This window comes from Sprattus sprattus (assembly GCF_963457725.1).
Source record: "Sprattus sprattus genome assembly, chromosome: 2".
Classification (NCBI taxonomy): domain Eukaryota; kingdom Metazoa; phylum Chordata; class Actinopteri; order Clupeiformes; family Clupeidae; genus Sprattus; species Sprattus sprattus.
The window spans coordinates 5,191,283-5,203,669 of NC_137921.1; the positions used below are offsets into that span (position 1 = coordinate 5,191,283).

At 44.5% G+C, this 12,387-nt stretch overlaps 1 protein-coding gene across 1 annotated transcript in view; it reads right to left on the reverse strand.

Moving 5' to 3' along the window:
• sycp2 (synaptonemal complex protein 2) overlaps positions 1-12,387 on the reverse strand; it is a gene marked incomplete at its 5' end in the record, with an annotated part of 31,825 nt that overhangs the window by 8,184 nt on the left and 11,254 nt on the right. The window contains 17 exon segments of the mRNA XM_080832399.1: positions 227-403; positions 3,985-4,039; positions 4,201-4,449; positions 5,619-5,875; positions 6,430-6,751; positions 7,250-7,453; positions 8,437-8,501; positions 9,460-9,631; positions 10,142-10,199; positions 10,455-10,498; positions 10,591-10,633; positions 10,728-10,798; positions 10,911-10,941; positions 11,085-11,194; positions 11,547-11,598; positions 11,796-11,803; positions 11,805-12,118. Of these exon segments, the coding sequence (XP_080688525.1) occupies positions 227-403; positions 3,985-4,039; positions 4,201-4,449; positions 5,619-5,875; positions 6,430-6,751; positions 7,250-7,453; positions 8,437-8,501; positions 9,460-9,631; positions 10,142-10,199; positions 10,455-10,498; positions 10,591-10,633; positions 10,728-10,798; positions 10,911-10,941; positions 11,085-11,194; positions 11,547-11,598; positions 11,796-11,803; positions 11,805-12,118 (2,232 nt within the window).

A 12,387-nucleotide genomic window follows, 5' to 3' on the forward strand; every position in this document is an offset into this window, starting at 1 on the left:
AATAACTAACTGTAATTGTAATCCACGAAGGCCCAAAAAACAACAAAACCCATCCAACCTAGTGAACTAGTATCTATTAAAGTATGAAAATTAAGGACGCGTATTGCTTAGCCAATTTTCACGCCACAATCCTCACTACACGCTGTTAATAATACTGAAAATAGTATTGCAAAATGCTTTGGCTAGGATTAAATTTGTTCTTGTTGCACTGGCATCTGAAACATACCTTTCTCTTTCTCTTTGAACAGTTTCCTCGGCTTCATCTTGAGGGCCTTCTCCCTTGGTGCACTCCTCACATCTTCCTCCTCCTCCACCTCCTCCTCATAATTCTCGTCTTCCTGCTCTATGTCTGTGTGACTCCTGTCGGACTTTGAGGGGTGGTGCGTAGGGTGGTAGCTGGGGCCTAGGAACAGCACGTGATTCATGTTAGTTTGTTTACATGTTTCCGCCTTCATTGGCTATTTGCCTAGACTGTATCTCACTAGTAAGTAAGTATGCCCTAGAGAGTAAAGTGGCTGCTGTGAGAGATATGGATCAAGACAATGAATCCAAAAACAGGCAGAGCAAAAACACAAAAAACATGGACGGAAGGCAGAGAAGGAATACAGGAAAGCACACAGTTAAATAAACAGGGTGATGATTGGGAACAGGTTGAGGGAAAAAACCAGGATGTCACATGACAAAATAAACAAATAGTCGGGAGCAAAGAAACACAAAACGAAGACAGAGCAGGATCCTGACACCTATTCACTTTCTCAGGGGGACTGCACAATGGACTTTGTTAAAGGTAAAAAAAAAAAAACATTAAATTGACGTTTTTGTCGTAGTTAAACATGTTTTACAAGCAGAATGTGAATCCAGGAATAACTTGTTGTGTATATTGAAGTGAAGTGTGATGCAACGTTTAAGCTTTCCACTAAATCAAACACCAAGAGGCAACACAATGCACTTGGAAAGATAGCATATTTTGGTTCTAGGCCATCGTTTCAGCATTAGGCAACCTGCACTTTACATCGCCGCTTCCTGGGATTTTGTTTTGCATATATATGTTTCAAATTCAAAAAACTATTTTTAAGAAATATTAAAAAATAACAATCTTTTTTTCTCTTCCTTTAAAGCCGGAGATATGGTTTTTAAACTCTACGGATGGGTCTCACCGTTGTATTTGGGGTACAACAAGTTCAACAGCAACAAGAATCGGCTGGTAGAGAAAGTCAGGGTCATAGAGAGTGCTGTGGCTGCTTTGAGAGATATAGATCTGGACAACGACGAGGTGAAAAGAGCCCAGATGAATCTCAAGAAGATCCAAACTTCTGCAAATGAGCTGCTGCATCATACCAACACAAGCTGGCTCTTCCAGGCGATGAACATTATCAACCTGACAGACCAGTTTGATGACCTGAACAAACAGCTAGATGAAGGGAAGCTACAGCTGTCCTTATCTCTGCAGCAGGCTCAGCAAAGGCAGCCGGCGCAGGCGCAGGGTGAGCAGCAGAGGCAGCGAGAGCAGGAGCAGCAGAGGCAGCTGGAGAAGCAGAGGCAGCTGCCGCAGGAGCAGCAGAGGCAGTTGAAGCAGGAGCAGCAGAGGCAGTTGAAGCAGGAGCAGCAGAGGCAGTGGGAGCAGCAGAAGCAGGAGCAGCAGGAGCAGCAGAGGCAGTTGAAGCAGGAGCTGCAGAGGCTGATGGAGAATAAGAGGCAGCTGGAACAGAAGAGGCAGTGGGAGCAGCAGGAGCAGCAGAGGCAGTTGAAGCAGGAGCTGCAGGAGCTGCAGAGGCAGCTGGAGAAGCAGAGGCAGTGGGAGCAGCAGGAGCAGGAGCTGCAGCAGGAGCAGCAGGAACAGCTGAGGCAGTGGGAGCAGCAGGAGCAGCAGAGGCTGCTGGAACAGCAGAGGCAGCTGGATCAGCAGAGGCTGCTGGAGAAGCAGAGGCAGCTGGAGAATATGAGGCAGCTGCCGCAGGAGCAGCAGAGGCAGTGGGAGCAGCAGGAGCAGGAGCTGCAGCGGCAGCTGGAGCAGTGGGAGCAGCAGAAGCAGTTGAAGCAGCAGAGGCAGCTGGATCAGCAGAGGCTGCTGGAGAAGCAGAGGCAGTGGGAGCAGCAGGAGCAGGAGCTGCAGCGGCAGCTGGAGCAGTGGGAGCAGCAGAAGCAGTTGAAGCAGCAGAGGCAGCAGAGGCAGCTGGATCAGCAGAGGCAGCAGGAGAAGCAGAGGCTGCTGGAGAATAAGAGGCAGCTGCTGCAGGAGCAGCAGTGGTAGTGAGAGCAGCAGAGGCAGGTGGAGCAGCAGAGGCAGGTGGAGCAGCAGAGGCAGGTGGAGCAGCAGAGGCAGGTGGAGCAGCAGAGGCAGCTGCCGCTGGAGCAGCAGAGGCAGCTGCCGCTGGAGCAGCAGAGGCAGGTGGAGCAGCAGAGGCAGTGGCAGCAGGAGCAGCTGAAGAGGAAGCTCTGGGTAATGGGTCCGGTGTTATGTTAGGTCTTACTATGCTGGGAACCACTACTTTTCTTGGGACTTGGAAGTGTTTAGGCTACATATAGAAACTAAGGAAGCCTCACTATATATACATACTTTCTTTTAGGCAAAATTCGCATTTTGTCCTTTCCCATGTTTAAAGATGAACTATAATGATTTATGGTAGGATAGGGAAACAACAGTGATTTAATCAATCTTGTGATCAATCTTTTACTGTTCTTTGTTTCAGGAGTTGAATATATGTATCTACATTTGTAGCCTTCTGTATGTATGTATAAATACATGCATATACATACATATATGTGAATGTGTCTCTGTCTTAATTTTGTTGCACAAACTGAATGAGATTGCAAGGACCAGAGTCAGGAACTGAAGTTAAAGCTCAGAAGGTATGAATCAAAAACAGAGAGCAACTCGAGGGGTCCAGAGCAAAAAAAAAGGACGGGCAAAACAGCAAAGTTAACTTTAGCAGCAAAAGGTTAAACTAAACAGGAGATTAAAAAATTCCAAAACCCTAACAAGCAGGTGTTTACTGAAAATGGCGCGAAAACAGACAAAGGCAATGGAAACGAAGCAGGTGAGAGTCCTTTAGACAGCCTCTGGAGGCCAAACAATGTTCCAACTCATGACAGAGGTCCCAGAGGAGAGAGGTTACCGTTGATACTTCAGCTGAAGTCCTGAAGTGCAAAAAAGAGAACCTGTTTCGTATGGTTAGAACTGGGCACACTAACTGAGGACACTCTCCTGATTCTTTTCAATAAGTTTCATGTCTGTGCCTCGAGCAATCCAGCGCTACCAAGTTGGTTGGTGCATTTATAGACGTAACTTTTGAACCATATGCCTGATTTACAAAAAAATGAAGGGTGTCCAACTTTCCGCTCTACTGGAATTCATGCAAAGGTTTTCACAGGCCACAACTTTTGTCCAATATTCACCAAAATTGGCACAGATGATCTTCAGACCAAGCCCCACAACAGGCTTTGCGAAAAGTTACTCAGGTTTGCAAAAGTGTCTGTCTATCACGACCAATCGAAATCGGTGGAGAAGCTGCCAAAAAGGAAGTGAGTACCATATACTTTTTTTAAGCTAAAAAAACTGTGAGATAAAGTTAACTAATCATTCAGAAACTTCCTTTTGAAGACCAAATTCTAAAACACCCCACGGATGTGGGGGGGGGAGGGGTTAGCTGGCTCATTAGCATTTAAAGGAACAGGCAAGTATTTTACAGACATGTCATTGGGCATACGATGACTCCTTTAAAGTATGAAAATTGAGGAGGCGTATTGCTTAGCCAATTAAGACGCCACAATCCTCACTACACGCCTTAAGAAAATAATAAATATTGAAAATTAAAAAAAATTAATAATATTGTAAAATGTTTTGGGTGGCATCAAATTTGCACATATTGCACTGGCAAACCTTTGGACCAGCCAGTCAGTTAAAGTAATAAATAAAACATGTAGGAGTCCCACCCCACTCCCATCTGGGTGCTTGTAAAACAGAGTGGTGTAGAACACGCTCACCTGAATGCAATGTCTGTTCGCTGTTCTCACGCCCCCTACTGGAAGCAGGAGTCTTCTACAACGCAAAAATGATTTTATGTTTACAACATGACAAAATAATCAACATCCAACCCACATAGTCTAACACTTACTATCCATGAAATGGACCAAGAACTGTTAGACTACAGATATGGTTGTGGAGTTTTAACTGACGAAAAAGCTCTAGACAATCCATACCTCAATTTCAGTACAGAGTATTGCCACATTGTTGACGGACAGGTGCGAGGACTGGCTCAGGGTCACCATGGAGATGACGGAGTCCTTGTCGGTCTCGTGCGCCTTGATGAAGTCTCGCAGCTGCTGGTCGAGGTCGATGGACTTGAGCGGAGAGCCCTCCGGAGACTTCTCCAGGCCCGTGGAGGTGAGGAGGGGCTGGGCCGGGGAGAGCGGTGAGAGCAGGGAGTGGACTGGGCTCAGCTGGAGATGCTGAGATTACAGGAAGGAACATGGAACCAGACGCAGTGTTTTACCTGCATTTATATGCATGTCGGTACTTTTAACATAAGATATTTAATTTATATAATTTTCAATTTACATGTTTTGCATCTGTATAATGGTAACAGTGATAACAGTCTTTGCAGTCCGTTTTAATAAAAGTGCTTGTGAAATGTGGCTTTTGACTTACATATTTATCACACTTATACATACAGAAATATATAGTTTATTGGTATTCAGCCTAAAAATTCCAATTAAATATCAAGGTCAAGTCAGCTGTTCTTTAGTTCCTCAAACATTCTTTTAAATAATTATACACAAACTACTGCTAAAATATATATATAGCAGGGAGTGGACTGGGCTCAGCTGGAGATGCTGGGATTACAGGAAGGAACATGGAACCAGACGCATGACAGACAGAATATTACCAGGTTTGTACCTGCATTTATATGCATGACGGTATTATTAATCTGACCCAGACTGCTGGTCGGAATAAGACACGGTTAAACAAACATAGTATGAGAGCCATGGTCTTACTGAGGTCATATGATCGTAGCTAGCACTAGTTAGATAATGTACAATGTCAGTAGTAAAGTTGTATTAAAATATCTGCATGGAAGGGGCCACAGTTATCCAGTCAAGACGGGGCTCTGATGAATCACTATTGGACACTGAACTTGTATTTTCTGTGACGGATGGCACGGACACTAAAGTGAATTATAACATCAACTTTATGGTATAAAACAGCTCAAAAGGCTGTGTAAAATGTGTATTTAATATAAGCTATTTAATTAATATATTTTACATGTTTTGCATCTATCTAAGGGTAACAGTGATAAGTCTTTGCAGTCTGTTTTAATAAAAGTGCTTGTGACATCTCTCATGTGGCTTTGACGTACATATTTATACAGTTATACAGATACAGAAATATATAGTTTATTGGTATTCAGCCTAAAAATTCCAATTAAATACCAAGGTCAAGTCAGCTGTTCTTTAGTTCCTCAAACATTCTTTTAAAGGATTATACACAAACTACTGCTAAAATATAAAAACAAAAACATGAAGGCACACGTCTCGATTCTGACACACACTTCACATAGCATCACATGACCCTTAACATGCCAACAATGACCTTTAACCCCTGGCGTGCCAGCACTGACCTCTGAGTCGCATGACCTGCGGCAGCTGGCGATGCGGGGGGTCCTGCTGTTGGGTGTGGGGAGGACAGGCAGGCTGGGGGTCTTTAGCTTGTCTTTACCCCCCCCTGCAGGCTTGTAGAAGGAGGAGGCCTGGATGCCCATCATAGGCTTGGGCATCTCCAGGGTGGGCAGGGGAGAGGGGCGCGCCACAGGGGAGAGGCAGAGAAGGAGGAGGGGGGTGGTGGGAGACAGCATCAGTGGCGGAGACCTCGCTGCAGCTGGAAACCGAAAAAAAATGGGTTATACAAAAAAAAACTGCTGTGTCATTTTACAGAAAAGAAGAGGCAATTTGTTCAAATCCTATGTGGTCTTCACCTGTACAGTGACTGTGATGAATAAAAATGTCCGCTAAATAATAAAATGTTAAATCCCTGTTACACGCTGTACGGGCAGGGTCATGTTTCTCAAAGCAATATTTGAGTTCAGCCGGGTCAGATTCTGGGTAAAATCTGAAACAGGCAAAAACTTCCAATTTCGAATGTATTACGATCGGAATGTATTTTGAACGTTTTTGGTGTGGTTCGTTTGTCTGTCTGTACCAGCCTGGTTTCCATGAAACTTGGTGGCAGGGTGCAACATGGGCCAAGGAGGATCCCATAACATTTTGGAACGGATCTAAATCACAGGGACGGATACACAAATTTAGTTTCCCTTTTGCTAACGTTGCATGACGGAGGCCTGCGCTCTCTGAGTGCACTTCTAGCCCTTTTTGTTGTTGTTGATCTCCCAATGGGATCTGTACCCTGGTGTTTTGTGTCACGGCTGCTCTTACATCTCATGTGCTCCATAGGGGGAGGGCTGAAGTGGGAGGAGGCCAGTCTGCTGGCCCAGGAGTCCTGAGGAGGAGGTTTAACGGCCCAGGAGTCTTGAGGAGGAGGTTTAACGGCCCAGGAGTCCTGAGGAGGAGGTTTAACAGGCTTCTCCTGCGGGGGAGAAACCTTCTTCATCTTCTTCACCTCCTGCGGGGGAGAAACCTTCTTCATCTTCTTCACCTCCGGCGGGGGAGAAACCTTCTTCATCTTCTTCACCTCCGGCGGGGGAGGCGCTGGCCTCTCAGTCACATCTGGAGGGTCAGCGGTCCTCCGCTTCTTAGTCTACAAACGCACAACACGCTTTGTGAGAGAGTGCTTTACAACAGTTTAAAAGATCACCACCATCACCAAAAACAACAATGACAGCTCTCTGAGGTTGGACTGTTATGAAGAGCTCTTAGCCTGCAATGCACAACACACTTTAAGGCGATTGTTTTACTATGGTACAGCTGAAGATTTTAAATCAACAAACTATGATTATTAGTATAGTAATTTTATTGTAGTAATTTATTACAATACTAGTTTTATTGCTTTCCCTTTTACTTTACTTTTTCATTACTAAAGCACCCTTCTGCAACAACTGCATTTGTCCCTCGTCCTGTGTGCTATATATATATACAATAACCATGGCTTCAGTAGCCAATTATTATTAGTTTAGTGATTGTATTACTATGCTAGTTTACTAAAGCACCCTTCTGTGCTTGTCCCCCGTCCTATGTGCTATATACAATAACCATGGCTTCAGTAGCCAAGTGGCATATGCTCATATGTAAACCTCACTGGTATGGCTGGAGGTTCTTCAGTCTCCGAGTGGTCTGAGGCTTCCCTGTAGGACACGTCCACAGCCGCGGCCCTGCGGGGCCTTCTGCTCGTCCCCTTGGCAACTGCGGAGGGCCTGGCAGCAGCCTTCGGCTCCACCGGCTTCGGCTCCACCGGCTTCGGCTCCACAGGCTTTGGCTCCACAGGCTTCTTCTGAGGCCTTTTCTGTGATTGCAGACACTTGGTTTAGGTTAGGGAACAACCACACCACATCACCTGTGTGCTTTACGCCACACAAGCACGTCAGATTGAAGGACAGTGGGTCTCAACTGGTGTGGCACTCGGACCCACAATTTCGCACATTTTAGTTGTTTAATTCAAACCATACAATAAACATACAAATAGAAAGCATAAAATAAACATACAAATATTATATTTTATATTATATACAAATATTATTATTTTTCACCGTTCAGTTATCCAGGGACTATTTGCTTCACCTTTGGCCCAACTTAATGATTCATACTTCACGTTATATTCTTCATCAAATTAGATCTTTATACAAACGTACATATTGATCTCACTTCACGTTTAATTCTTCTTACAAGTTGATCTTTTTAAATGTTGATTTCTTGTCCACAAAAAAACTGCATTTAGCATTTAGCTAATCTCAGTCCCATGCTTACCACAAATTACCAGAAAATATGCTCCCCAGCAATATAACTACAGTAATTAGCTAAACGTTTAACTTTTCTAACATAATTATGGATTCTAGCACAAAGACTCAACCAGACCACCAGTGAGAGCTCCCTTTTCCCTTTGAGACTGAGGCATGAGAACGGCCAAGACTCTATTTCCATTTCAAAATGAAAGCTACTGTTCATACATTTTCTATGTATGAACAGTAGCTCTTGCTATGTGGTGTAGTGCACCAATCGTCTTTCAAACGAACTTGTGTCACTATTAACAGTGTAAGTATAATGGTTTAACACCATTCATAGCACTATGAGATATTTGCGAGCCCAGACATGTTAATGAGGCATCTATCTTTGGCTTAATCAGACACATTCTGGGTTTCCACCTGCGCGGCGGTCTATTCGCCTCTCCAGCAGAGCAGATGGCGGGACCACAGATGGTTGAATTATCCTGTTTATTTGATCCCAAGGAGAAACAAACAGGTCCATTATGGAGAGATCTCATTAACTCACCCTCTTCGGCTTGGCTTGCTCCTTCAGGGGTTTGGGAGAAGGAGCAGGCTGGTCTGGCGACACATCTACAAGAGAAAAAGTGAAATGTTTGTCTGAGGAAACAAGTAAACATTGCACAAGTAAACATTTTTGCACTGTTAGAAGTAACCAGTCAGGTCTCAGTTCTGCAAAAGCTTTTACCCCTGTGGACTTCATACAGTGGAGTCGGGGTCAATAGTAATTCTCCGTGAACCTCAATGACAATAGTTAACAGCTACAGCAACAGCCTTCTAATGGGAACTGGGCTAGATACTTCCTGTTAAAGCCAAAGGCCAAAGTCCACAGTACTGTATTTACTTAAACAACAGTAGCGTTTACCCTGGTGCACACTTTTACAACAGTAGCACAGAGTAACAATATCCAATCCAATTTACAATTACTATTACTATAACTACTATTACTACACCAAGTTTATATTCCTAGTGCAGCTCATGTTTTTTGTTTTCTAATGAAGACTTTGTGGAATCCTGCTTAATTGGTAGAGAATGCCGACACTCTGAAACTCCATCTTTAAAATTCTGCATTCTAAAGCCTGAAACCAAGGCCCAATGACTGTTCTTCTCTGTGGCTGGCGTTTGAAAACAAATCTGTATGTGTCATAGACTAATTAAGATTGTCATCCATTCTCTCTCTTTGATGAGGCACACCCCACAGCTCACAGACCCTGTCCTTGCCACCCCAGATTGCCTCTATTATATATATATATATATATGTTAAATATATTGCATGGGCAGCCGTGGCCTACTGGTTAGGGTTTCAGGCTGGAAACCGTAGGGTGGCCGGTTCAATCAAAGGCAGCTCACTGCTCCAGGTTAATGTGTAACCTCACTTCACTGTGTGTGTGTCACTTCCCTGGATGGGTTAAATGCAGAGGTGGATTTCAGAGTGTGTGTGTCTACACCACCTCTGCCATAGAGAGGACTTTCACTTTTCACTTTCACCCAGATTGCCTCTCCGACCTGATCTCTAGTCCAGTGAGCCCACCTGTGCTGCATGGCGCTGGGCAGGGTTTGGTCGGCTGGCGGCTGTAGTCGGCCACTTTGGGTTTGGGCCTGCGGGCGGAGTCCCTGAGCCAGCTGACGTCTGTGGCGTTCTCTTTGTCTCGGTCTGTGTCTGTGTCGCTGAACAGGTGCTTCTTCAGGTGACGGCTGAACACCTGAGGGGCAAAAAACACACAGAGTGAGGCTGGGAGAGGAGAAGCATCATATCAGGGAAAACGCTGTGATCTGTGACCCGTGGGAATTTAGAGAATAATATACAGTATATATATACTAGATTTAGTTTAATGCTGACTGTGTACTAAATCGATGTCTGACAAATTACACTAGACTTTTGAGTCTTTGAAAGGGTTTAACCTTTTAAAAACAAACGTTTTATTCTTTTATAAACTCATCAATGCAGATATATGCACAAGTGTTACGTATATGTAAACTACTATTGTTACGTATATGTAAACTACTAATTCTCTACCAATTAAACATGATTCCACAAAGTCTTCATTAGAAAACAAAAGTCATGAGCTGCATAAGGAACATAAACTTGGTATAGTAATAGTAGTGATAGTAATACAAATTGTATATTGGATTGGATATGGTTACGTATATGTAAACAACTATTTAATAGTAAACACTTCTTCCGATTACACTTGAGAAACTGATGGACCAACCCTGTCAGAAGGGGCCTTCTTTGCAGACACAGAAAGGGCGAACGAGCTGCTGATGGCACTGCGAGAGAGAGAACGTCTAACATGAAACATCACAGACTGAGTGGCATTCATTATGAAAGAGCTGCTGATGGCACTGGGAAAGAGAGTGAACGTCTAACATAAAACATCACAGACTGAGTGGCATTCATTTTGTCAATAATAACATGTGATAACTGCAGTGCCATTTAGGAGACAAATTGTGACGGCAGAAGCAGACTGCCAACTACCCGCTTTCAACCACTAGGGGGAAGTGTTGAATCAGAAATCTCAATACCTGGACTCCATAACAGATTTGTCAGAGGCCTTCTTGAAGATTTTCTACAAGATAAAAACACCAGAGTGAGATACAGGCTTTCGGCTCCACGTGGCAAGCGTGTATGTTATGAAACGTGCACAAAGGATGTCCTTACTCCAGTGCTAGATGGCGTCTTCGTGTCGAATGCATAGACATCCCTTAAAAAAATTAAATCAAGGTTAAACATGCCCTGTGCGCCTTCAAGTAAAAAGTAATAATTTAACAAGTAATACATGAGAATGGTTCACATACTCGCTGACGTCAGCCTTCTTGGACATTTCAAATGATTTCAAAAACCCTGAGCCATTACTGTTTCCTTTTACCTAAAAAAATGTAATACGAGAAACTTGACAGCCTTCATGCAATAAACAGATAAATAGAGAATATTTCTTTCTTTATAAATATGGACAGATATTTATGTGTAACTTTACTCACAGCAAGGGACCAACTTTTATCAAAAAAAGACCTAAAAGACCAAGAACATTTTAAAAGAAAGGAATTAAGCCAAACACAGGTTATACCTTGCTTTAAAAAAAAAAAAAAAGTATAAAAATATAAAAAAGGGTATAAGGGTAAATGACAACAGCTGGCTCTGTCAGCATGTCTCACCTCTTATTGCTGACACTAGCCACCAGTGGGCCTGAATCCTTAACACAGCCCTTGCCTTGGTAATGGCTGGAGATGAACTTCAACATATTGTCTGTCACCCCTTCTGATTTCTGGTCAAACACGTCAAAGAAATTCAGCAGGTGAAGACAATTTGTAAGGAATGTTAAATGTACTGGCATTTCCAGACCTCAAGACAGCAGTTAGATAGTATATAGTCAACAAAAAATGACTGAACGGTGGAACGTTTGAGCCCGGTCAGTAGCGTACAGGGGCCTTCCTACTAAAAAACTTTCAGTTGGTTGGTCCACCCCCAGCTGCCAATTGTCTATTTACCTTCTAAGGGTGCAATAATCTGACATGCCCACTGTAGTTTATGTGTATCTGTTGCACTTTATGGGAGCGCTGAGGAAGGCCTGCTTTGGATGAAACCCCTGGAAAGAACCCACAAAAAAAACGACTTGCCTTCTGCCTTGGAGCACTCCCTTGGGCTGGTTTCTCCTTGATGTCTGACGGACTGACTTTAGCTTTAGTGTTGGCCGTTTTCTCCCCTGCGTCTGACGGACTTACTTTCGCTTTAGTGTTGGCCGTTTTTACCTTGGAGTCTGACGGACTCACTTTCGCTTTAGTGTTGGCCGTTTTCTCCCCTGCGTCTGACGGACTTACTTTCGCTTTAGTGTTGGCCGGTTCCTCCTTGGTGTCTGAAGGACGCACTTTAGCTTTAGTGTTGGCCGTTTTCTCTGACGAGGCCTTGATCGGTGTTGGCTTGAGAGAAATCGGGTTGGGCATCTTCACAAGCAGAGCCTTGGCCCTACCAAGGCCTCCGCAGGGCGTCTGGGATCGGCTGGAGCCTGCGGTACGGGCCTCCTTGGCCGGCGTGCCCTGCTCCCTATCCCTGACCAGGGCCTCCAGCTTCTGGGTGATCTGGGAGTGCAGATCCCTCTGGCTGACCTCGCTGGGGCGGCGCTGGGCCGAGGGGGGCCGCCACTGCTGGGGCTGTTGCTGCTCCGCGCTCGGGATGGGTTTAAGGGCGGGGTCTGTGATGAGTTGACAACACGTCAGGATTTTTGCAGGTGAATATACAGACAGACAGACAGGCAGACACATATTCACTTACAAACACACACAGGCACTTTAAAGTGCTTAGAAACTCCACAAGTCAGTCGTGACACTGAGTGACTGAATCAACTAGCGACCACAGACAGACAGCACAGCACCTGGCTGCTTCTAAATAAACCGAACCTGGACAGAGACGGCACACAGATTCAGCACACAGGCTAGCAGACCATGGGTGTTTGAAAAAGAC